Raw genomic sequence first — 27,375 nt, forward strand, 5'->3', positions numbered from 1 at the left:
ACTATTGCCGTAAACCGGTTTGGCGGTCAGTATATAAGCTAATTGCATGGGTTTTTAGTTATCCAGGACTGAGTGACCACACAAATGCACTTAGTATATATAGGTAGAAGTTGGGTTTTTTTTACAAATTTTTTTTATATTTCAGTTCATTGTATCTTGTATTGTTTTGATGGAATTTTAAGGCAAATAATATTGTATTAAAGAATAAAATTTGAGGTGGTCACTGTGCCATTCAGTATCCAAACTTGTGTTTGTTCTATTGTATTTAAAAGTAAAGGCTAATGTTGAAGTGTACATAATTGCATGTGCTCAATTATGTACACATGTTCAAAATAGATGGAGCATTTTAGAACATAAATATTTTATGTTTGGTTAAACAAATTGCATTTAAACATATGGGCATTTATATTGGATTGATATATACTGAGCGATAGAGGGTAAAATACAAATATAAATGCCCAACCCATGGTTAAATTAAAACAAATCTACAGCTGCCATGAATTATTCAGATTCTAATATGAAAAATACGGTAATTTTATACACGATACTGTTTTGGCTGTTCTGTTTTACCCCCCAATTTATAATATTAATTACATAATATTATTCAGTAATAAATAAAAAAAAATTGTTAGGGTTTCGCAAAACCCTGTGTCTCTCGCCTGCAATTACTGCTGTCAGTGTAAAAGTGTAATATTGACATAAAAGGGAGTCCATTTATCAGTATAATACAGAATTTAAAAAAAAATCCAAGCTTTTTCTTGAGATGCAATTTCTAGGTCTTGAAGATTAGCTTCTGCCAAAGTTTCATAACAGTCCATGAAGGTTTACAAATTTATCATGTCAAAAAAATTTAATCCCAGATAGTCTGTAAATTTTAACTGTAAAAAACGAAGTCCATCTATCAGAAAAATACTAAAAATGAAAAATATATATTTTCAAAGGTTTGCTTCAAACATTAACACTTAATCATTAAAAAGCTTCTGCCAAAGTTTCATAAAACTCTATAAAGGTTTGACTAAGTAATTAATGTGTAACAAACTTTTATCCCAGACTAAATCTAACTGTTAACTCCATTTATCAGTAAAATACGGAAAAAACCAAAATAAATATTTTTAAATTTTGCTCTGGATACTGTATTTTGGTCATAAACAAGCTTCTGTCCAAATTTCATAAAATGCCATGTAGGTTTGACAAATTTGTTGATGTCTAAAAAAACTTTAACAACAGACTGAACCTAGATGTTGACGCTGTCGCAGACTCAGAAATCTAGGATAGCTTTGTCTCACTTTCGCAGGGTCATATAAATAAGGAGGGCGAAACACGGAACAGCCAATTTCATGTATTGATGCATTTGCAAGATATACGGTGATTATACTGGTTGACGATATATAGGTTGTCATATTAGAATTGCTGCTAATGTCAAACTCTTTTTAAGTTATTTCTATATAAAATAAAGTTCTAATAAAATGTGTAGAATTTTAGACCTACTGTAATCAGCATCATGATGTGAAGATTTACAGCAAACAAATAAATCATATCAGCAAAATATACCAATTTTATTTGAAACAAATCATCTGAAATAAAAATCAGTTACAACCAACATTTCAAACATATATGTAAATCTTACAGGTGTGCCCACAGTACAAGGATGCCCCAATCACACTATCATTTTCTATGTTCAGTGGACCGTGAAATTGAGGTAAAAACTCTAATTTAGCATTAAAATTAGAATGATCATATCATAGAGAACATGTGTACTAAGTTTCAAGTTGATTGGACTTCAACTTCATCAAAAACTACCTTGACCAAAACTTTAACCTGAAGCAGGCACTATTATTTTCTATGTTCAGTGGACTGTGAAATTGGGGTAAAAACTCTAATTTAGCATTAAAATTAGAAAGATCATTTCATAGGAAACATGTGTACTAAGTTTCAAGTTGATTGGACTTCAACTTCATCAAAAACTACCTTGACCAAAAACTTTAACCTGAAGCGGGACAGACGGACGGACGAACAAATGGACGCACAGACCGAAAAACATAATGCCCCTAGGTGGGGCATAAAAAGCAAAAGGCATAACTCATGAAAAGTATTTGAAGCAATAGTGAAATAAGAACCTGAAATGTTTTCCTGATCAGTAGTTGTGTTGTGATGTTATCAGGACTTTGTGTTGTGATGTTATCAGGACTTTGTGTTGTGATGTTATCAGGACTTACACCAAAGTCAACTTAAATTATCAATAAGAAACCATATTTACCTTTTTGAGACAATCATGGGGCCTAAACTTGGAAAGGTAATCACAAGAACAGTGAAAACTAAATGTGACCTTCATTTAGTAATACATGTATAGTACTTAGGCCCACTTCAAAGTGAACTTAAGTTATCGAATGAAAAACGTTTGTTTTAGACGTTCAGACAAAATGGCAACTTACGGAGCATAGAAATTGAAAATAAAAACGTTTTATAAAGCTGTATTAATATAAAACATCTATAAAATTCCTTTATTCAAAAGCTGTTAAGACTCCTTTTGAACATACACTTTATCCTGGACTTTATCCTGGAATGACACTTCAAAGAGAATTATGTTGTGTTTAATTTAAATATGCAAAAGTTCAATAAAAAATTGTGGAAAAGACAATTAACTATCATTAAAAAAACAGACATAAAAATGTCCTTTTCCCAAAGAATTCATAAATTTTTCAACAAAGTTCCAAACTAAAATCAAAGAGCTGAAAGCTCTGAGGAAAAATGACGCCACTGTCTCTAATATTGTGATATTTTTTATGCAAGTCTTGATTTTCACATACCGTAATTAGTTTAACATTCCAACATGTCTCATAAGCATATAATTGATATTCGTATATGTGTGTGTTATGTGAAGATGACAACTGGCTGTTTTTTTAGTACAAATGTATAGGTCAAGACTACCTGAATGATCTACAGTATCCAATGACTACTGGCTGTTTTTTTTTCTATAAATAAATAGGTCAAGACTACCTGAATGATCTAAAGTATTCTAAGTAATGTGATTTTTGTCTTGCAATTACATTTTTCTAAATCAAGAATATAGACTACTAGTATCCTTTTCAAACCAAATGATTATGAATTAAGAGCCTGTTGTTATCAAGCTCTTATACCCCACATACTCATTAAATGAAAGAACCTTAGTGAGCGCGCTCACATTACCCACGTCCCCACATTGTCATTGGAGAAATAAAATAAGTGTAAGAAAAAAAAATTGAATCATAATTTCCTGTCAATATGCACATCTACATAGTACGTCCTTATTATCTACACAGTTTCATGAAATTCTGTTGTGTGGTTTGAGAGGAGTTGCGATGACAAAAGGTTGCAGTAGTATATTGGGCAAATAAGTTCAAAGGGGCGTAACTCCTGGATAAAAAATTGAATCGTAATTTCCTGTCGATATGCACATCTACGTAGTATGTCCTTATTATCTGAAAAAGTTTTATGAAATTCTGTTGTGTGGTTTGAGAGGAGTTGCGATGACAAAAAGTTGCAGTAGTATATTGGGCAAATAAGTTCAAAGGTGCGTAACTCCCTGGAAAAAAAATTGAATCGTAATTTCCTGTCGATATGCACATCTACGTAGTATGTCCTTATTATCTGAAAAGGTTTCATGAAATTCTGTTGTGTGGTTTGAGAGGAGTTGCGATGACAAACTGTTGCAGTAGTACATTAAAGTAAATAAGTTCAAAGGGGCGTAACTCCTAGAAAAAAAATTGAATCGTAATTTCCCGTCGATATGCACAACTACATAGTATGTCCTTATTATCTTAAAAGGTTTCGTGAAATTCTGTTGTGTGGTTTGAGAGGAGTTGCGATGACAAGAAACAGGACTGACGGGTCAAAAACATTATACCCTCCGCAACTCGTTGCGTGGGGTATAATAAGTTACTAGTGACCTAGTTATTTCTGTTACTTGAAGCAAATTATATTTCTGTAGATTTAGACAATAGTATAATATTGTTTTACTAGTTTTATTTCACCTTGAAGATTAGACAAATAGGGATACTCCTTTGATTTTTTATTTCATGTCTGTCAGGTCGTTTTATATGAAACTTGAAACCACTTCTCTGCCATATTGTTATTTCATAACAACTCTGCCCTTGACCACGTTGACCCATGTAATTGATATTCATTCTTTAACCATATATCATAGTCAGTTAGTTTTTGATTTTGCACTCCCACACCACCTTTCAGGTCAAATGTCTGTCTCCATTTAAGTTAATGACATTGAACAATCATGGTATTAAACACAATTTCAATAGTGATAATGCTGTTCTAGTAGGTCACCATATATTCAACTTGGGTAGCATTCCAGTTATTGAAATTTGTGTCAGATTAGAACAATGATCTAGACCTTTAGGAATGGATCTTACAATTTAATATGGAGCCATAGTATGGGACCCCTACACGGTAACAAAAAAAAAACAAGCTTGAAAGGATACAACGTCAAGCGGCAAAATCTATCACCAGAAATTACAAGTCATGAGAGGATGGACGGGATACGTCTCTAAAATGCTTGCCTAAATGGAACTACAAGAAGATCTCCAGACAAGACGAACAAGGAGTTGAAGCCAGAAGTTAATATTTATGTAAAAAGTAGTTGAGGGGCTGATTCCCGCTATTGAACCATACTGTCATTCTATAATATTATTGCGTAAGTATTTCTGTATTGTCCTTGTTATTGGTCCATGTCTTGGTGTATTGGTCTGAGGCGAAGCCGAAGGCCAAAACTGATGGCCGAGGACCAACAATAAGGCCAATACAGAAATACATGTAATAGTATCTTTATTAATTAACTACAGTGTTACAATATTTTTTTATTTCATTTCACAAGAGATAAACATTTTTACCTTGAAGTGGAACTATCCAAATCTCAGTTTCTTTTTATAAGATGCAATATCTAATGATTTGGTGCCGTTTCCATGTATCTTCAGCCTTTTCTCATCTGATGAATTTTTCTACCCTTTCCAGTTACTATAAAGTGTTACAACTTTAATTTAGACACAACACATAAATAGTAATTGGAAAGGTACTGCCATTGCATGTGTAATGCAAATATATTTAAAAAAAAAAATAATGTAAGAGTTGAAATTGATACAACTATCCATCATTTTGTCCATAAGCCAATTGACCAAAGAACGAAGATTTGCGCAATTACAGAATGCATATGCCTGGTTCGGGTTTAAAAATAAAAGACCGTTTACAAAACATGAGAAGCGAAAGTAAACAGTAAAAATCGATTTGTACCATCGACATGATGAAATTATGAGGTCGTCAAGAAATGAACTTTGTGATAATTTACTCGTTCCCCAAACCTGAAATAATTCCATCGTACTTTCAAAATGCTTTTCAAATGAATGGGACCGTCTTTAACCTAAAATATATGCCATACTGAACGTTTCAGCTTGTTTATTGTGAGTAAATAAAAACTGCGTCGTACAAACAACTGTTTACTTTCAGTTTGAGTTTATCGTGACTTACGATCTAAAAACTAGAGACGTCCCGAAATCCTGTTTTGGCCGGACCAGAACTCGGCCAATACGGAAAAAAAATCTGTATTGGCCGAGTTGACATCTTATATTGCATATGCAGTTTTCATCATATTAAGTACAATAACAGTGTAGTTAATTAACAATGATACAGTTACAGACTCTGCTGCTATAACTTTGTAAACAAAGATTCATACGCACCGCGTGGGTATAACCGTATTACTAATTTCCGATTATTAAAATCTTCGTAAATCTGGATAAAGACCAGTTTCTATCCAATGGATATCAAAAAGATTCCGATTATTACTTTTTTAATGATTGTAAAGTTGAAATGGCATGAAAGGCTGACATTATTTAGGAGAACTATTTTGTCTAGCGATTGCTGATCATTGGAGGGTAAAAAGTCCAACACCATAACAAAACGGATCTATTTATCATGTATACATACCGATTGTTTACGATTGTAAGACATGTGCATAAAAGTGAAAGCTCGAATAAATATGAAAAATATAACAAAGGGATAGCTCCAAATACCATTTAATAACAAAAAACATATGGACAGGTCAAGATATCTTTTTGGTAAATAAAATATAAAGTATGTAAACTGGTTCCCGTCCGACTACAACACTTTGTTCGAGTGTAGCGTAATACAAGCAGATTTCAGTTAGTATGTAAAATAGTAAATATGAAACCGAGTGCGGTAGGCGGAGGCATAATCAACTTCCGTTAGTTCTGGTCAATGGTATCGGAAACATGCCGCTGATAGCGTCATTTTCCAAAAAACTGGAATTTGGCACAAAGGATCAAGGCATTGACAAGGATACAATTCAACAAAAACAATAATGTGTAAACTTTACAAAACCATCATACAAAGTTAAGAAAAGCATGATGCTTATTATGTAAAGAAATAGTTTATATAAAAGGCATCTTTATTCAAATATAGCAAATGGGTGATTTTAAATATCAAAAGTGTCACCATGTCTGTTTATTTAAAAACTAATGGTATTACAATGTATAACTATTGGAATATGTAATTTAATTTCATGGCTAGCAGTGCAAAATATATTGTATGCTACCATTACTTATCACATTTTTTTTAAGCATCAGAAGAAAAACTTTCAAGAAATAATCATAAATTCTAATAAGTTCAAACAACCATATTCACATTTACACATTACACAATTTACAAACTTGTTGTAACAATAATGAAAAAGTTACATGTATTGTTATCAACATAAGAAACAAAATGCTCAGCAAAGTTTATATCACCATACTGAAATAATGGATTAAATTATTTGCACATAATAATGCTAATCTACCTGTTCATAAAAAGGTTGTAACAAATAGTAAATCTTTATAGCATTACTGAGTACATTTAGTCTCTATTTGTTACATTTGGCACTGTTCAATCCTTTAAATCCTGTTTTTAACGTGTCATTGAAGTATGACTGATATATTGGATAATGACTATTTTATCACTACAGCCTATCATCAGACTTCAGGTTTAAGGGCACCCTCATTTGCCAGTTTATCTGCAGCCTCATTTCCAGGTACTCCTCTGTGTCCTCTTACATGTACCTTAATAAAAAATACATACAGTCAAACCTGTATTAAGAGACCACTCAAGGGAGAAGGCAAAAGTGGTCTCTTAATACAGGTTCTTAAATTTGAATAGAACAAAGCATTTCTGTTCATTATAACTTTTGAGCGTACTAGTGTAAGTAAACAATACTGTATTGGTCTCATATGTATATCCACTATGACTAATTATGAGAACTGTTAATTATGTAATTAAATTTTTTCCTTTTTTTTGTCTTTTCATTTGTTCCTACATCACAGGACAGGGTTCTTGTTATATTATGTCCAATCTAATTCCAGTGAAAATACCCCAGGGTGCAGAGCCCTCACATGTTCTTCAAGATTTTATATAAATTGTTTCATTATGCAAGGATTTTCAAATACGTTTTATTCAATTGAAAATATAATTTGATTGCTTGTTCCTTATAACTGTCAAGAAAAGTTTATTTCTCTTGCCATGCTAACTATATTGTGCAATCATCAACTTCATCATCGTCATTTTTGGCAATTTTTGTCACAATCATATAACTGCCAATAGCATGTCTGAATAACTAATTTCACCCTAAACACGAGTTGAAGTCAGAACTTTAAAATAGTTAGCAATATGCGATCTTTTGCTTAGTAATGGCCGTCCTGAGTGCTGAACTTTGTGGTAATCAATCGTCTACTCGGTCCATTCCGTTATAGCGGATTCACTCGAGGATTGCCTATTGTTAGAATGTCAACAATCGGCATTCTTTGAGTAGCTCCGCTACCCTTGCAACAGAATCGGCCGAGTTTAAACGATTGATTACCACAAAGTTCAACAATCAGGACGGCCATTACCAAGCAAAAGATCGCTTATTGCTAACTATTTTAAAGTTCTGACTTCAACTTGTGTTTAATACAGTTAAAATATATAGGGAAATCTAATGGGGGGCTTGAAAAGTGGTTGTTAACAGCAGGTGGTCGTTAAGGTAGGTTTGACTGTATTTGTATTTTAACCATTTTTACAATTTGACAGTTCCAGTAGAGCGGAAAAGAACTTATTTGCCTAATTTTTACTGAAAATTTGTACTTTGAGTTAAGATTTTAATTCCATCTATGCATAAATCAATTAGACAGCAACCTAATGACAAAAATAACACAAATACATCTAAAGGGTAACATACAGTTTTCAATAATAGACAGGTGTCTATACAAGTTATATTGATCATTTTAAATAAGTTTCCAGACTGGAAAATATATGCTGCATGCAGGAAGCAATCAATTGATTAACCACACTGAACAACACCTCTAGTATAAATATTTTCTTTGTTTAAAATAAAACTCATCGTAAATACCAAAAAATTTTTTTGTCCACAAAAGACTCATCAGTGAGGCTAGAAACAAAAAAGTTAAAATATGGCAAAATAAAGTACGTAGTTGAAGAGCAATATTCAATTAGTTCAATATTACTGACTCGATACATCAAATATCATTTGTATACCCTGCCACCAAATGGCACAACACAATGAAACAAACAAGACTCCTGGTATCCAAAAGATAAGATACCACAAATATGTATGATAACTTCAATTTGGAATCTTAACTCAAAATGAATGATAGTGGTTTCATGTGAAAATTTGAAAGTTATCATATAGAAAGTCAGCTTCTTTGATTAGTGTGTGTCTTCAATCAGAAAAGCTTCAGCTAGACTATTACTCCTAACTACAGAAAGTGGTGTTTTATGAAGAACAAAAGTACGCATACCCATTTCACATTAATCCCTTGTAGTGAGGACTCCAGTTCTTCAAAATCTGCTTTATTAATAACAGGCTGACCTGTACTCAGTTTCCAACCATTCCTTTTCCACTTATGTATCCAATTTGTTATCCCTAAAAATCAGTTCAAAAATTTCTATTTGTAAAATCCATATAATTTTTACATACCAGCTAAAACAATAATGGAAATGCAAAACTGAACATGCAATTACATCACCAAATAATTTGAATGTCTTTTGTATTACAAAAAAGAACCCTTAAACTTGATGTATGACCTCGAAATATAAAATGATACAACATATACAACACTGTAACAGTACAGTAAAAATGAAAATAAATTAATTCACTGAATTACGACTAGTATTTCCTCTTTAACTGACCTAATCACAAATTAATACATTGTTGCTGGGCCGCCACCGCCAAATAAACAGCTGCGCCATGAGCGCATGATACGCCCGTCGTCTAGTGTGTGAATTTTTATGCAATAAGCATAAATAGTTTCTGACATACGGCATGACATGCGAAAACCCCCTTTTTTTTTTACAAAAAACTCAATATCTCTAAAATAAAATTTTGAATCAAAACCAAAAAGTATACAGATCTTTAGATTAATATAACTAAGAAGTGTGTAAAATTTTAAGCAATAATCATAAATCGTTTTTGAGATAAGGCGCGACATGTGAAAACCCCCCCTTTTTAAAAAAAAAAAAATCAATATCTCAAAAATTAAATTTTGAATCAAAACCAAAAAGTATACAGATCTTTAGATTAATATAACTAAAAAGTGTGTAAAATTTTAAGCAATAATCATAAATCGTTTTTGAGATACGGTGCGACATGTGAAAACCCCCCCCTTTTAAAAAAAAAAAAAAATCAATATCTCAAAAATAAAATTTTGAATCAAAACCAAAAAGTAGAGTGATCTTTAGATTAATATAAGTAAGAAGTGTGTAAAATTTTAAGCAATAATCATAAATCGTTTTTGAGATACGGCGCGACATGTGAAAAACCCCTCCCCCTTTTTTTACAAAATACTCAATAACTCAAAAATAAAATTTTGAATCATCACCAAAAAGTATACAGATCTTAAGATTAATATAACTAAGAAGTGTGTAAAGTTTTAAGCAATAATCATAAACAGTTTTTGAGATACAGCGCGACATGTGAAAAACCCCTCCCCCTTTTTTAACAAAATACTCAATATCTCTAAGATAAAATTTTGAATCATCACCAAAAAGTATACAGATCTTGAGATTAATATAACTAAGAAGTGTGTAAAGTTTTAAGCAATAATCATAAATTGAGATACGGTGCGACATGTGAAAAAAAAAACACACCTGTTTTAGTTACTAAGTCCCATAACTCAAAAAGTTTTAATCTTATTTTCACCCAAAAGTATACAGATCGTTTGACCATCATAAGAAACAAATATGTTAAGTTTCATGAAATTTGGATAAGTCATTCTCAAGTTACGGTGCGACATGTTTACGCCGGACAGACAGATGGACAGACAGACAGACAGACGGACGGACACCGGACATTTGTATACCATAATACGTCCCGTCAAAAATTTGACAGGCGTATAAAAACAGCATGCCTAACCTTTGTCTCACTTTTTCGACAAGGTCAAGGTGATACAAAAAATTGATAAAATTCATCATTTAAAGGCAATAACTCCAATATGAATTTTTCTGACGGTTTTGATGTAAATGGGCAGTAAGTTTTAAAGAATATCCCAACATTGTGAAAATGATTGATGTGGTCTGTTGTTCAGTCCAGTATTTTTGCTGTGGTTCCTGTTATCCTCTGTATATATTATACATAGCTAGCATACCTATCAACCTCTGAAAGTGAAAATGCAGGTTGTCACCTGTATTCAGGGAAAAAATATCAGGTCATAAAATGTACAAACTTATTTCTGACTGAATTAAAGTTTTCAGACAGCATATTTTTCTTTTCATTATAAAATAGTAGTAAATTTCTTTAAAATATTCACAAGTCTTAATCATTTACTGGAAAATCAACGGTATATCATTTATTAGTATTTAATGTTATTCTTTTAATGTATTATATATATATATAGCATACCTGTCAACCTCTGAAAGTGAAAATGCATACAAACTTTTCACAACTCAATTAAATTTTTATTTTACTCTTTTGGTAATGGAAAAAGTTTTTAAAGAGTCTGCCATTTTCATTTTCTGGTATTTCATCAAAAATATTTTCCAAACCTCTACCTTTATTTAAGACTCCATATTTGAAGTTCAGAAGTTTTAGGGGCATTTCTGTTGTGTTATGATACATCTAAGAGTCTCTAGTTAGATATTTACCATATATAAATACTATGAGTAATTATGAGGAGGAATGGTTTAACCGACAGAACATACAGATTATAGTTTAATTTGTCTTCCTTAATTCTATTTTCCTTTTAAGTTATGAACAAGGATTTACAAGGAGAGCTGGTCAATTCTGAGGTCGAATTTGCAAATGTCGGGTCAGTTTGTAAGTATGAATTGTAATGTAACAATTAACAAATGTCTATAAAACTGAATATATGTACCGTAGAAAGGCTTGTATAGTTCGCAGTGGTACATAGTCCGCACCCCCTTCTCCCCACGAAATTTTAGGTAAAAAAACTTTTTGTAACTGTTAGAAAAGGTCTAATGAAACTCCGGTAATTTCAAATCCTGTGCGGTCGTTTGCGGTATTTTCTTGGAAAAACCTGTTTTCCATCATCAAACAGAAGCTGAAACTGCTTGTTAATGATTCTAGAACGCTTCATGATTGTTAAAATAAATTTAATTCACTTAAAAAAACAATTAGGAACTTGTGTATGTTTAAACAGGAAGTTTAAAAAGCACGTGTAAAAGAAGAAATTAACCGGTGAGAGTCGAAATCCGTACATAACAGATATCACTATAATACGACTTTGAAAGTAAAACAGTTCCATCCTTTTGTAAAACAGTCTTTAATATATCTATCACATTAATGTTTGAAGGGTCTTAAGCTAATACAAACCATATTAGTCAGTATGAAACACCAAAACGGAACGAACAATAACCGATTTCGTTTTGTAGTTTACAAATTCTAAGCTGGTTTACGGTTGTCTTTTTCACTATGTTTGTATCGTTTCAATCGAGCAGATACCAGTTTATTTCAACCAATGCATTGAAAAGAAACGAGAAATTTGTATTGAAAGGTTTAGTTTTTATATTTATCAGTATTAATTTGATATTGAATAGAAATAACTTATTAATATGGATGAGTTAAAATTAATAGTTTGAAAAATGATAAGAGCGCCCTCTACAATAGAAATAACAAAGATGGCGGAACGTAAACAAACCACCTCGACCGCGAAATTGAAATTTTTCTCTTATTTCTTGCTTATTGTACTCTATAGTCCGCACCCCGTCTGGAAGGTCCAATTTTGGAGAATAAAACCGCGGACTATACAAGCCTTTCTACGGTAGCTGCTTGGAACTTCTCTCCAGGATGCATCAATAAATTAGTTTAAATAATCCTATTATGCAAAGTTACTGACATACGAAATTGGACATAAAACTTTACCAAAGTTGAAGAAGCTGGAGATGTATGTTACAGAAACCTACTTTTGTCTGGATGCTGACCTATATTCAAGAATAAACAATAATGTCTGTGGTAGCTGAGATATGAAGTTGGATGTAACTCTTTAACAAAGGTTTAGTTTGATATAAAATAAATCATACAATGAACTGTGAAATATAAGAAAAAACCACTTTCTCCAAGTACAACATAGTAGGGGACTGACTTAGATTAACCAATTATCAAAGTTAAATAATTGTAGGGGACTAACTTCGATGAACCAATTATCAAGGTTAAATAATTGTAGGGGACTAACTTCGATGAACCAATTATCAAAGGTAAATAATTGTAGGGGACTAACTTAGATGAACCAATTATCAAGGTTAAATAATTGTAGGGGACTAACTTCGATGAAACAATTATCAAGGTTAAATAATTGTAGGGGACTAACTTCGATGAACCAATTATCAAAGGCAATTGTAGGGGACTAACTTCAATGAACCAATTATCAAGGTTAAAAACTGTAGGGGACTAACTTTGATGAACCAATTATCAAAGGTAATTGTAGGGGACTAACTTCAATGAACCAATTATCAAGGTTAAAAATTGTAGGGGACTAACTTTGATGAACCAATTATCAAAGTTAAATAATTGTAGGGAACTAACTTCGATGAACCAATTATCAAGGTTAAATAATAGAAGGGGACTAACTTAGATGAACCAATTATCAAAGTTAAGTAATTGTACGGGAATAACTTTGATGAACCAATTATCAAGGTTAAGTAATTGTAGGGGACTAACTTTGATGAACCAATTATCAAAGTTAAATAATTGTAGGGACTAACTTAGATGAACCAAAAATCAAAGTTAAGTAATTGTAGTCTAAATTATCATCATACGGTATCTGAAAGTGGATATGTAACAACTATTCATATACATTACCATTTATACAGAACTGACTATCTGTCTTTAGGACTAGGTTTGTAATTCCTCTAGCTTTAGCCTGACTGATCGCTCTTGCTGCTGCCTGCAACAAAACAGGTTATTCAGCATAGTTAGATCTAATGACCAAAACATTCCACTAAAATCAGATCTTTCACTTTGCTCTGTTAGAATTATTTGTGGCTTGTATAAGATATGAAGGCCACCCATAAGGCTGATATTCAGGCGATCTTTTTATGAATTTTTCTTCTAAAAAAAATATATTAAGGCGTTTTGGTCAAAATTTCACCATTATGATGATTAAATGTTTAAACAACTTATGATTTCTAATCTAAAACACGAAAAAAAAACAATGAAGCTTTACTGTTTTTCTAGTTGTGGAATGTTTACAATCAGGTTGGTGCATAGAATCGGAATTCTATTGCTGTAAAATGTTTTCTTACCCCAAGGATTTGCTTTGAGGTTATAATAATACTATAGCTCGAAGAGTAGATTTTTTTTGTGCCAATAGGTAATAATATAACAGAATCTTCTAACAACCACTTTCATTTCATTAGTTGAAACTGTTTTTAAATCATCTTGTGGAACACATTTGCAACTAATAAATGACAACTTTGTTAAATATTAGATCATTCAATTGTAAAATTGTTGTCAAAATTGAAACCCTATATATATGTTCTACCAATGCTTCAAATTACAAAATTTACTGAGTAGTTCAAATATTGAAAAAAAATCTGTTTTTATTTTGCAGTCTTTAGGAAATCAACATCAGACTGCAATTTAAGGAAAAGAAATATATAATATATCTACATGATCTTAAATATACTTGCATGTATTTCTGCTCTGTTATTTGTTTGTCTCCCTCCTAACCTTTCACTCAGATTACTGAAATGATATAAGAAACTTGACAATACAGTATTCTCTCTTGGGCATTTTGGCATTATGATAACTCTTCAATTTTCATCATATCCTGTCAAAGATATTGTACAAATGTATAACAAACAATAAGAATTTACTGATAGATTGGTAGATGAATAAATAAAATCCAAACAATATTTATATGTAACCCAAATAATATACCTTAAATAACAAGGACAAATATTCAAGTATAAAAAATTCTGTTTGTACTGAAACAGTAGTGAATGGTTTATTATAGTATATTGAAGTAAATAATAATGTTATATCCCCTTTAACAATGTTAAAACCTGGCTTTATATTTCCACGTTACTCATCCACAGGTTGTGTTCTACAACAATATTAAGTATAATCAATTCCTGGTCAATTCAATGCACATCTGTCCTGCCATTTAGGAGGAGTTGCATTGACAAGGCACATACACAGACAGGCAGACATAAATTTAAGTCAGTATATTTGATTGTCTCCCATCTTACATGATGGACCATGATCATATTCCTTTAAGCACCTCCTCACTTAATGTTCTACTATGCCTAGTATCTACAAACCTGTTTACCCCCTCACATCATGAATGTAATCTTGCATCGCAATATATATGTAACTAATTGAAAACTTTTGAACAGTTCAATCAGTAAAACAACAATGACTAGATTTTGCGCACATGAAAAGTCTGTTTGGAATAACCTGCAGTGTACGTATTGGTCTCCCTTCTAGGATTAATCCAGACACTTATCAAAACTCACCATATTCCTGCCTAAAACGCTGACAAAGTTACTTCTGCTTGTCTTTTTTCATTTTCCCCTTCAACGTTTCCTCCATGATACTTTTGTTTCGGCATCGCGGCATGTGTCAAACTTGACAGTCATGATTATCAGAGCGTTTGTGAGACATACTTATATACATTATTTACAGTATTTACTGTATTTACAGTATTTACTGTAATAATCATTATCAAGCGCATAAAAGACTCCCTTTTGCTTTCGGATAACATTCTTTAGACACAAAATTACATATTGCCAATTTTTTAACTGTAACATCTTTGAAAGCTTAGAAATTACCTATCTGGGAGTAGAGCGTAATTTGAGTGCCAAAAATCATAGAAACTATTCAAACTATGCTAAAATCGTAGTGGTAAACAGGTATGTCAGTAAGAAGGAATTCCGATAAAGGCACATGGACAGACAGTGATTCCTATGTACCCCCCCCCCCCCCAAAAAAACAAAAAAAAATTTGTTTGTAGGTGGTATAATTACCTCTTACTTTAAATCCTGAATTAAGAATTATAGAAAGCATAAAAAAAATTTAAATACTCACTCAGGATGGTTGTCTCCCCAGTAGACACCAATGCCAGCAGTGGCCCCTTTTCTGCCATTCCCAAAACATCCTCCATCTGTATATACTGTTACAGCTTCATCAGAATTGGAACCTATAGGCATAAAAAATATCAGAGTTTAAAAAGAACATAGTTTCTATTTTACTCTTTCTTGCTTAGAGTCTCGCACAAGGTATATTCTCCAAATAACCCTAATCGGAGTACAGTAAAGTACATCCCTTTTAAGCTACAGAGTAATTACTTAGGACTAGAGGCAATAGCTGAACAACCCTGTCATATATTATCTATAGTCAATATTCAGAGGGATGTTTCAGTCATTTAGTAACAGTATTTACTGTAAATAAATCTTCCAAGAGATTTTTTTTTCAACTGAACCAATGTGTATTTTGAATCATTTGGTGTTTTTCTTTTTTAGCCATGGCTGAATTTAGATTGTAATTAAATATTTGACACATAAAAGGTTTCTTACACAGAATAACTGTAGTCAAAGAACTTAGAATTGGTTGTATGATTTGAATTTATATTCAATTTTTTTGCTCTTGTGCAAAACACTATGCTGTTGCGTATTAACCACCACTCCCCCCCCCCCTTTTTTTGGGCAAAAAAAAAATATTTGAAGAATTTTTCTTTTTTATTTCTGAAATCTGAAATGACAAAAATTGACCCCCCACAATTTCTTTTTAACCCCCCCCCCCCCCCCCCTTTTCCCCCAAAAAATTCTTTCCCTCAAGATATGGTCATAATCTCAATTCAAATTTCCAATGGAGTTTGCAACCATAATTACCTATTTATATTTACCATAGTGCTAACTTAATCTATTTTATAATAGAATTTAAAATATGGTGTCAAATCTTTCATATGGATTTTTTTGTAAAAAAAATAAGATGCAACATTTGCAGATATTTGTACCGGTCTTCCTTTATAAATATGCATTTCTTTAAACATAATTTAAAAGCAGTGTAAGGGAGATAATCAAAACGTTGTGTTGTGTGTTAAGTAATTGTCCATTAACCATTTCTTTAAACATAATTTAAAAGCAGTGTAAGGGAGGTAATTCAAATGATGTATTTGAATTACCTCCCTTACACTGCTTTAAATTATGTTTTGTACTAAAGTTATTGTCCATTAACCAAGACACCCTTGTTTTTCCCCCTTTTTTGCCCCTAATTCCTAAATGGTTTGAGCCATAACCTCCAAATCAAATCCTAACCATCCCTTTGTGGTACGGAAACTTGTGGTATAATTTCAGAGAGATCCATACACCGTTCCACAAGTTATTGTCTGGAAACTAGAAAAATGCTTATTTGGGCCCCTTTTTGGCCCCTAATTCCTAAACTGTTAGGACCATAACCCCCAAAAATCAATCCCAACCTTCCTTTTGTGATTATAAACCTTGTGTTTAAATTTCATAGATTTCTATTTAATTATACTAAAGTTATTGTCCGGAAACCAACTGTCCTCGACAACGACGACGACAACGTGATACCAATATACGACTGCAAAATTTTTTTGCGGTCGTATAAAAATTACTGAATTTTTCTTTTCAGTTCTCTAACTTTAGTTTGCCTCAACCAAATGTTATGAAATTTATACAAAATGCTTATTACCACAAAACACAGATCAAGTTCAAATTAGGGTGGCGTCACTTCTACCATTCTGGAGTTTTGCCTCCTTACATAAGGAAAAATTGCTGAATTTTTCGTTTCTGTTCTCTAACTTTAGTTTGCCTCAACCAAATGTTAAGAAACTTATATACAATACTTATTTCCATAAAACACAAATCAAAGTGGAATTTGGGTGGCGTCACTTTTACAGTTCTCTAGTTATGTCCCTTTATAACTTTATATGCAAGTGGGGACATCATCTGTTTCCCTTAGACACATTCTCCATTTATTTTTTTATAATTTACAGCTCATTCCTTTATCAAACAAAAAATTTGAATCATCTCCCCTATCTTGCAAGGAAGTTAAATTTATGAATCAACCAAAAATAGACTGTTGTTTGTCTTTTGGTTGTTTTTCATTTTATTGCCATGGCACTGTCAGTTTGTTTTCGACTAATGAGTTTGGATATTGCTTTGGTATCTTCTGTCTCTCTTTTCTCAATACCCCATTGATAATTTCTTGCAATATTTCAATTTACAGATTTATTTTTCATGTCTGTTTCCTTTCACAAGTTTCCTAATATCATCAAATCATATTTTTCAAACCATTTTTCTAGTTAAAAAATGTGACAGTTTATTACCATTGAACATGTGTCTAAGGCAAATGATGCAGAAAAAAAAATTCAGAACAAAGAGGACACAAAGGCATATGAGAATGAAGAATGATATCATCACTTTTTTTTATCTGGAAAAACACTTCCCATGGCTTAGTGAATTTTTGGTTTAAATTTCTATCCTTGTATACTAATTACCTCCATCTGAGTTGTCATGTTTGAATCGTTTGGGAAAGCTGCCATATTGAGATGATGAATGTGTTGAGTATGACCTTGATCCTCCAGGATGTGTTGCACTAGGTGTATGAGATCTTTTTGACAGTACATGAGTTTTCTCATAAGATTCTATCTCTTCTGATAACTGATGAACAACAGCAGACAAATGAGTAACTTGTTCCTTGAGACTTTGTTTGTGAGATGTGGATGGTGCATTATAATTACTTGTAGGTTTTTGGTTAGCTGGCTTGGAGGATGATCCTTCAATGAAAGAAAGCATCAATTATTTTACTCTGTAAGTAGATTTATACATGTAAGTTCAAAAACTTTTTTTGCAATTAAAATAACAAGAGTGCACATGCTGAAATGTCTTGCCTGCTAAGTAAGTAAGTAAGTAAGTAAATTTTATTTAGAGTCGGCATATATATACATAATAACAGCTATACTGACCATTGACTTTATTTTGATAGCTCTAAATATATAGTTTTACTACAAGTATCACATTAACATTTATGATCCAAGAAAATGAAGTCAATGTCAGATAAACCAAGCCGGATATACATGTACACCTTTAATACAATCATTCCATACACCGAAAATATAGATGACCTATTGCTTATCGTATAAAAGAAACAGACCAAACCATGGGTATTTTATATTGACCAATGAACCATGAAAATGAGGTCAAGGTCAGATGAATCCTGTCGATAGACATGTACACCTTAAAATCATTTCATGCATCAAATATAGTTTACCTATTGCTTACAGTATGTAAGAAACACAGTTAACCAGGAAAACTGAACATTGACCAATGAACCTTTAAATGAGGTGAAGGTCAGATACACCTTACAATCATTCCATACACCAAATATAGTTGACCTTTTGCTTAAAGTTTAAGAGAAACAGATCAAAACACAAAAACTTAACATTGAGCAATGAACCATGAAAATGAGGTCAATGTCAAATAAAACCTGCAATACTGACATGTACATCGTAAAATATTTCCATAAACCAAATATAGTTGACCTATTGCATACAGTACATGTATTAGAAAAGCAGACCAAAACACAAAAACTTAACATTGAGCAATGAACCATGAAAATGAGGTCAATGTCAAATAAAACCTGCCATACTGACATGTATATCGTAAAATATTTCCATAAACCAAATATAGTTGACCTATTGCATACAGTACATGTATTAGAAAAAACGACCAAAACACAAAAACTTAACATTGAGCAATGAACCGTGAAAATGAGGTCAAGGTCAAATAAAACCTGCCAGACTGACATGTACATCATAAAATATATCCATACACCAAATATAGTTGACCTATTGCAAACAGTATTACAAAAACAGACCAAAACACAAAAACTTAACTTTTACCACTGAATCATAAAAATGAGGTCAAGGTCAGATGACACCTGCCAGTTGGACATGTACACCTTACAACCAATACATACACCAAATATAGTTGACCTATTGGTTATAGTATCTGAGATATGGACTTGACCACAACAACTTAACCTTGTTCACTGATCCATGAAATGAGGTCGAGGTCAAGTGAAAACTGTCTGACAGGCATGAGGACCTTGCAAGGTATGCACATACCAAATAAAGTTATCCTGTTACTCATAATAAGAGAGAAATTAACATTACAAAAAATCTTAACTTTTTTTTCAAGTAGTCACTGAACCATGAAAATGAGGTCAAGGACAATGGACATATGTCAGACAGAAACTTCATATCATAAGGCATCTATATACAAAGTATGAAGCATCCAGGTCTTCTACCTTCTGAAATATAAACCTTTTAAGTAGTTAGTTAACGCTGCCTTTGCCTCATCACTATCCCTATGTCGAGTTTTCTGAGACAGAAGTAGCAGGCTCAACAAAAACTGAATGTACAATTTACTTATTCTTGTTTTCTAAATAATATTTCACATAACAGACCGAACTGGTTTATTTGCAGTAATACATGTTTTTTTTATAGGATTAAACACAAATTTATTCTAGAGGTTATTGGTGTAAAATCTGGGATTTTAACTCACAAACTGAAAACTAAATCATACTTTAGAAACTAAAACATACTGTTTTCATCAAACAAATCCCTTTAAACACTAAAACATGTTTTCATCCAATGAATCCCTATTAGCACTAAAACATATTTTCTTTCAAAGAATCCCTTTTAACACTGAATATAGATATAGGAAGATGTGGTATGAGTGCCAATGAGACAACTCTCCATCCAAGTTACAATTTATAAAAGTAAACCATTATAGGTCAAGGTACGGCCTTCAACACGGAGCATTGGCTCACACTGAACAGCAAGCTATAAAGGGCCCAAAAAAAATTACTAGTGTAAAACCATTCAAACGGAAAAACCAACGGTCTAATCTATATAAAAAGGAGAAACGAGAAACACGTATGAACTACATAAACAGACTACAACTACTGTAATCAGATTCCTGACTTAGGACAGGTGCAAACATTTGCAGTGGGATTAAACGTTTTAATGGTACCAAAACATGCTTTCATTTAGAGAATCCCTTTCAACCCCTTAAACATTTTTTTTCTTTCAAAGAATCCCTTTTAACACTAAAACATATTTTCTTTCAAAGAATCCCTTTTAACACTAAAACATATTTTCATCCAAAGAATTCCTTTCAACACTTAAGGGCATACAATACATAAAAGATCCCTCGTTGATTTTTCTTTAAGATTTTGACACAAAGTCAATTTTAATATGTAAAATTTGAAATATGCAAAGACAAATATATCATCATGAATTACTTTCGAGATATTTCAGGTTGAAAATTGCATGTTTCATGTAAAAACTCAAAATTTAATTTTTCAATACTTTTCCTGAAAAAATAACACAACTTTAAAACGCAAAGAGATATTTTCATCCGTTTTTTTGCAAAGTGTTCCTTAATTTACCAGCCTTTCAGGAAGTTTCTAAAATTAAGGTTTAAAGCGTAACATTTTTTTTGAAATTATCGGTAATAAAATGCTGTAGACAATTTTCTCGCTAATACAAACATTTGACAAATGCATGTTGAAAAAATTCTATCGTTGATTTTTTCTTACAATTTCAATATAAAAATTTTTGAAGAAGAACATAGTTGACTGCAAAAGAAATAAATGGGGTCCATGTGCTTATTTTTAGCTAGAAAAAGAATCCTATTTTTTTAATGCTGGAGATCCCATTTCCCTTTTTTGGCGCTAAATAAGGTGGCAGTGTATTCTTAATGCAACATCGTCGTACAGCTTTTCCTGCAGTACATCAAAACGCAATACGAACTACTGTCATATAGGAATTTATTGATGATAGAAAACTAAACAGACTTCATTTGCTTAGAAATTTATGCCTTGCTGTAGATTTCGCGTGCTTAAATGTACTACATGTTCATTTTCAAATACTTTCAAATACACGTAACCGATTTGATGACGTTAGTGATTTTTCCGCAATTGCTTATCATTAGCAACATTATGAAAACAACGCGTTAAATTTGGATGCATTATTATCTGCCCTTGCTAATGTGCCCTTAAACATGTTTTCATCTAATATTATAAATTCCTGTAACAATAAGTAGTTAAAGCAAAGAAGAAAAATTTATAGTACAGAAATAAAACTCCCAAAAACTTTGGAACACAGACCAAGGAGATTGTGGTACAGGGAAAGAATCTTACATGACAAGTCACCTTCTGATATTAATTAAAAATTTATTTAATATATCCAATTAAATCTATAACCATACCATTATTGTAGGTGTTTGCATATGAGTTGCGTAATGGTCCTCCACTTCCTTTAACAAAGTCCTCTGCTTCTTTTTGAGTATTGAATTTTTTGTAGCGTGCTTGTGGAAACTTGTCTACTTGTGACTTACAGGAGTCCCTATTAACACAAATTATTCCAGAACATTAACAAGATCATTTGCAGTATATTTAACAGGTAATATAATTTCTTCCTAAAAAAATTATAAACTAGGAGGCTCCAAAAAGCCTGAATTAGTCAAAAAATTTTAAAATGCAGCATTTTCATATTTATTTTTGACCTTTATAGCATTGAGTTATGTTTGCTTATTTGTAGATCTTTTATAGCTGATAATTTCTAATGTTTTCTATCTAATGTAATAATTAATTTTCAAAAAAATCTAAAAATATGAGCAAAGAGTGTAATGACTCCTATAAGGAGTAAATTAACAATTTGGTCACATTGACTTATTTGTAGATTGTATATTGCTAGCCATCACATAAACTTAACATGATCCTAGAAAATGAGGTCAAGATCAGATAAATCAAACTGGAAATACATGTACACCTTGTAATCATTCCATACACCAAATATGCTTTAAATGTAGTTTACCTATTGCACATAGTATCTAAGAAACAAACTTAACCAGGAAAACTTAAGATTGACCAATGAACCATGAAAATTAGGTTAAGGTCAGATGAACTCAGCTGCCAGACAGACATGTACACCTTACAATCATTACATGCTTTACATATAGTTGACCTATTGCATATAGTATCTAAGAAACAAACTTAACCAGGAAAACTTAAGATTGACCAATGAACCATGAAAATGAGGTCAAGGTCAGATGATAATTGCCAGGCAGACATATACAATGTACACCTTTAAATACAATCATTCCATACACCAAATATAGTTGACCTATTGCTTATAGTATTAGAAAAACAGACCAAAAAACAAAAGCATAACATTGAGCAATGAACCGTAAAAATGAGGTCAAGGTCCAACAAAACATGCCAGACTGACATGTACATCCTAAAATATTTTCATAAACCAAATATAGTTGACCTATTGCATACAGTATTAGAAACAGAGACTAAAACACAAAAACTTAACTTTAACCACTGAACCATGAAAATGAGGTCAAACTCAGATGACACCTGCCAGTTGGACATGTACACCTTACAATCATTCCATACGCCAAATATAGTAGACCTATTGCTTATAGTATCTGAGATATGGACTTGACCAGGAAAAATTAACCTTGTTCACTGATCCATGAAATGAGGTTGAGGTCAAGTGAAAACTGTCTGACAGGCATGAGGACCTTGCAAGGTATGCACATACCAAAAATAGTTACCCTATTACTCATAATAAGAGAGAAATTAAGAATACTAAACTTTTTATTCAAGTAGTCACAGATCCCTGAAAATGAGGTCAAATACAATGGACATATATAAAAGAAGAAAACTTCATAACATAAGGTATCTATATACAAAGTATGAAGGATCCAGGTCTTCTACCTTCTGAAATATTAAGATTTTACGAAGTTTGTTTACACTGCCGCCAGATCACTAACCCTAAATGGGTAAAATTGTTGTTCAAGGTCAAAAACTGCTTTCATTATATGATAATTTTTGTTGTTTCCAGTCCTCTCTATATTGTTACGATTTAGTAATCGTAATGGTTCAATTAATGAATCTCGTGCTTAGAACCACATTTGTTCTTAATTTATTGTAGTAGTTTTATGATTCAGCGGTTTTGTTTAAGCTTTCACATCGCTGTTTTTACGATGGAATTTCACCTCATACAGACTATTTACGGTTGGTTGGCAGGTATGTTTATCATTAATGATGTGGGAATGTGTTTACCTTTTAAACTAATTAATTTTATTGATATTGTAACGTTTTCACTCTGTGTCGCTATTGTGTTTTTGTTACCCTGAAGTGAAACTAAGACCCACTAGCAAAACTATACAACCCCTCAAACAAACTTATAATCTGCAATACATGTAGATACTCTTCCAATGACTGCTCCCTTGGGTCAAATCAACCCCCGTAGTGTTAGTTATTCCAAGTAATATAATTAAAGATGCGTTGTTTCAGTAGACAAAAAAAATCAATTCGTATAAAGTTGATGATTTAATGAAGTATTATAGATATATGTAATCCAGACAATTTCAATTAAGTCAAACTATATCTTTTTACATGAGATCAACAAACAATGAATCACATTTTAATAGTATGCAAGCTAGTGAGTAACTCTGGTCAAGTACTATATACACATGTATTTAAATAAACTATCTAAATCACAAGTAATTATAGAAATCTCTACAATTATATAATCTGTCGACTTTTCAAATGTACAAGTTACGACGCCTGATTTTACTGTACTTTTGTGGAGATTCAAATTCGTAATATGTATCGTTGGAAATTAATAATAATAATTACTATACTTTTGGTATTTCAAGTGAATAATATAAGAATCACTTTGACCTTAACTACCTTCTGAAATATAAAACTTTATACACTTAGTTTACACTGCTACTGGATAGTAATACCTATGTCTCGCATACTGCGACTTTTGTCGCAGCCGAGATAACAACATAATACAATCATCAACAAATATGTAAAGGTAGGTTAAGAATATGGAAATCCCGTATATACACTACACAAAAATTAAATGCAAAAGCGACTCAGTTTCAGATGGGACCTAACGTTTTTATCTTTACTCAAGTTACTGCCTATAAAAAAATGTGATTAAGTACCAAATATCTAAGTCTGATAACTTATATCAATAAAAAGAAACATATCTGACAATTTATTAGTATCCAATGCTGTTACACGGAGGTCGAACTGTTGATGAAAAGGTGAAAGGGGGAGGGGACACAAACTGCCAAACAATGAGGACGAATCCCTTACCATGGTTACAATATAATAACTTGTGTTTTAGCTGTGGTAGCAATACACAGTTAGGAGTTTGGTTTCGCATTTTGCCCCCGGTGGATTTTTCAAATATGAAAGTTATTGTGTAATAAAATTCATTTTTAGACAGCTGAGTACTAATTTAGCCTTCAAAGGTGGTTTATAAGAACATCAAGATTATTTTTTACATGTTTTATGGGCTATTTTCTGTTTGACTCTCCGTATTTTCATAGCTAGACCGGTCATCGGTCCAGAAATTAATGTAATGTTTACAAACACTTTTTTTCTACACGAAGTTTTTGACGCAATTTTACAAAAAAATGAAATGAAAGACATATAATTTTCATTGGATTTATTGAAAGATATATGTAAACAGTTTCAGAAAAGGTATTACTTGAAGCGATTGAAATTCGACTTTTGGTCAAATTTTGAGGAAATATGTGACATCTTTTCCCCCCTTTTTGTTATATTTTATAACAAAAAAATGCAGATTGTTGCCATGGATACACCAAAAAGAAATTATATTTTACCATTTTATATACTAGATTTGAAATCTATGGAAGATTCTGATTACATACATATGCACATATATGACACAAACAGTAAGCTTAATATTGCAAGAAGGCAATGAAAAGGGGATGGTAAAATTTATGAGGGAAAATTTTAATATTTTTTCCTAACTGTTTATTGCTACCTTATGGCATACTTACCAAGCTCAGAATTGTATAATTTAAGACTTTTCATACCACAAAACTATTGATATTTAGATTCTAAATCAACTTCTGAAGGGATTAAGTGTTTAAGAATGACAATACATGTCAATTTTATTGTTTACAGTCCTTAGCAACCAAAATTAGACATTTTGGGACAAGGCTTATAATTGTACTCTATTTGCTTAACCCTTGCGTCTGGAGGATTGCGCAGTATGTAGTAGCCTAAGTATTGAATGTTTTGTATTTTTTCTTGCGAATATATCAAATTATTATTTTTATCAAGATTTCATGTTACATTTTGACATATATTAAATGTATAGTTGATTCAGCTGTAATAAATTGATTCCCCATTACCAAGTACTTTAATCAAGTCTTTGGTATACATTAAACATAAAGATTAACATTTTCATGCTTGAAATTGTTAAATTTTGTACAATTTTGCATCATCAGAGGTCTTATAAAGATTTTCAACATTAAAAAACTGACAAAAGAGGTATAGTTATTAAGATTTTGCCAAAAATTGAGGTAGAAACAAGATTTTACTCTTTGACTTGGCACCTTTCTTTAAATCAGTTTTTGTCGCGTTTCAGTGTCAACTGCTAACCTTCGTAAAATATTCATTACTCAACCAATTTTCAAAAATAAAAGGCCATTTTACTCCTTTTAGCTAGCAGAACACAGAAAATTAGTTAAAAGGGAGAATTGGAAAAAAATATTTACTATTAAGGTAGCAATACACAGTTAGGAGTTTGGTTTCGCATTTTGGCCCCGGTGGATTTTTCAAATATGAAAGTTATTGTGTAATAAAATTCATTTTTAGACAGCTGAGTACTAATTTAGCCTTCAAAGGTGGTTTATAAGAACATCAAGATTATTTTTTACATGTTTTATGGGCTATTTTCTGTTTGACTCTCCGTATTTTCATAGCTAGACCGGTCATCGGTCCAGAAATTAATGTAATGTTTACAAACACTTTTTTTCTACACGAAGTTTTTGACGCAATTTTACAAAAAAATGAAATGAAAGACATATAATTTTCATTGGATTTATTGAAAGATATATGTAAACAGTTTCAGAAAAGGTATTACTTGAAGCGATTGAAATTCGACTTTTGGTCAAATTTTGAGGAAATATGTGACATCTTTTCCCCCCTTTTTGTTATATTTTATAACAAAAAAATGCAGATTGTTGCCATGGATACACCAAAAAGAAATTATATTTTACCATTTTATATACTAGATTTGAAATCTATGGAAGATTCTGATTACATACATATGCACATATATGACACAAACAGTAAGCTTAATATTGCAAGAAGGCAATGAAAAGGGGATGGTAAAATTTATGAGGGAAAATTTTAATATTTTTTCCTAACTGTTTATTGCTACCTGTAATCATCTAAATCCCAACAGTGCAATAGCCTATTTACTTGAGTGGCCATGATAGTTGTGTATTGGAGGTTTATTACACAAGATTGCTTGTTTACATAACAAACGTTTTGACTGATCTATTCTCAAGATTTTTATCTTTGTATTCAGTTCTCATAATTTTGAACTATGGTCTTGACTTAAGGGGAAAATGTCGCTATGGATGACAGCTATCATGATGCAATAAAAAATTTGATTTTTCATCACCGTAAATAATTTTTTTTGTTACCCGATTTGGGGTATAATACCCATAAATGCGGATAGTACCCTTTTATGAGGATCTTCCCTAACCTGTTTTAGTGTTTACTGTTAGGGTTACTATGTAGTTTAGTATTGCCCTAAAAAGGGTTGGCACGTCTAAAAAATAAAGAGCAACACATCTATACCAGTCTTTATATATTCCTGGATTTCTGCCAGTTCTAACAGCATAAAACGGCATTACAAAGCCTTCTATGACTTGTCGAACTATCACAAGTTGCAGTCGACTTACAAATACAAAATTTTGCGCCAGCATATGTTTTTCACTTCCTCT

At 32.0% G+C, this 27,375-nt stretch overlaps 1 protein-coding gene across 1 annotated transcript; it reads right to left on the reverse strand.

The window, feature by feature from the left end:
- Positions 1 to 1,537: 1,537 nt before the first annotated feature.
- On the reverse strand, positions 1,538 to 27,371 carry LOC127709184 (ribonuclease H1-like). Its single transcript, XM_052214577.1, has 8 exons — positions 27,230 to 27,371; positions 21,784 to 21,920; positions 18,006 to 18,284; positions 15,572 to 15,683; positions 14,169 to 14,227; positions 13,343 to 13,423; positions 8,829 to 8,953; positions 1,538 to 7,097 (listed from the first exon to the last, which is right to left on the reverse strand). The coding sequence occupies exons 1-8, from the start codon at positions 27,355 to 27,357 to the stop codon at positions 7,011 to 7,013; spliced, it is 1,008 nt and encodes a 335-aa protein (XP_052070537.1). The 5' UTR covers positions 27,358 to 27,371; the 3' UTR covers positions 1,538 to 7,010.
- Between the last annotated feature and the right edge of the window lie 4 nt (positions 27,372 to 27,375).

This window comes from Mytilus californianus, unplaced genomic scaffold (assembly GCF_021869535.1).
Source record: "Mytilus californianus isolate M0D057914Y unplaced genomic scaffold, xbMytCali1.0.p SCAF_1, whole genome shotgun sequence".
Lineage (NCBI taxonomy): Eukaryota > Metazoa > Mollusca > Bivalvia > Mytilida > Mytilidae > Mytilus > Mytilus californianus.

Bases quoted from the DNA above. Each gene is read 5' to 3' on its own strand.
- LOC127709184 (XM_052214577.1), bottom strand. From the start codon at position 27,357: ATGCTGGCGCAAAATTTTGTATTTGTAAGTCGACTGCAACTTGTGATA. The intron at 14,228-15,571 runs GTGAGTATTTAA...ATATCATTTCAG, and splicing joins TGGGGAGACAACCATCCTGA to TAATCTGAGTGAAAGGTTAG. The intron at 8,954-13,342 runs GTAATGTATATG...ACTGATTTTTAG, and splicing joins TAGTCAGTTCTGTATAAATG to GGATAACAAATTGGATACAT.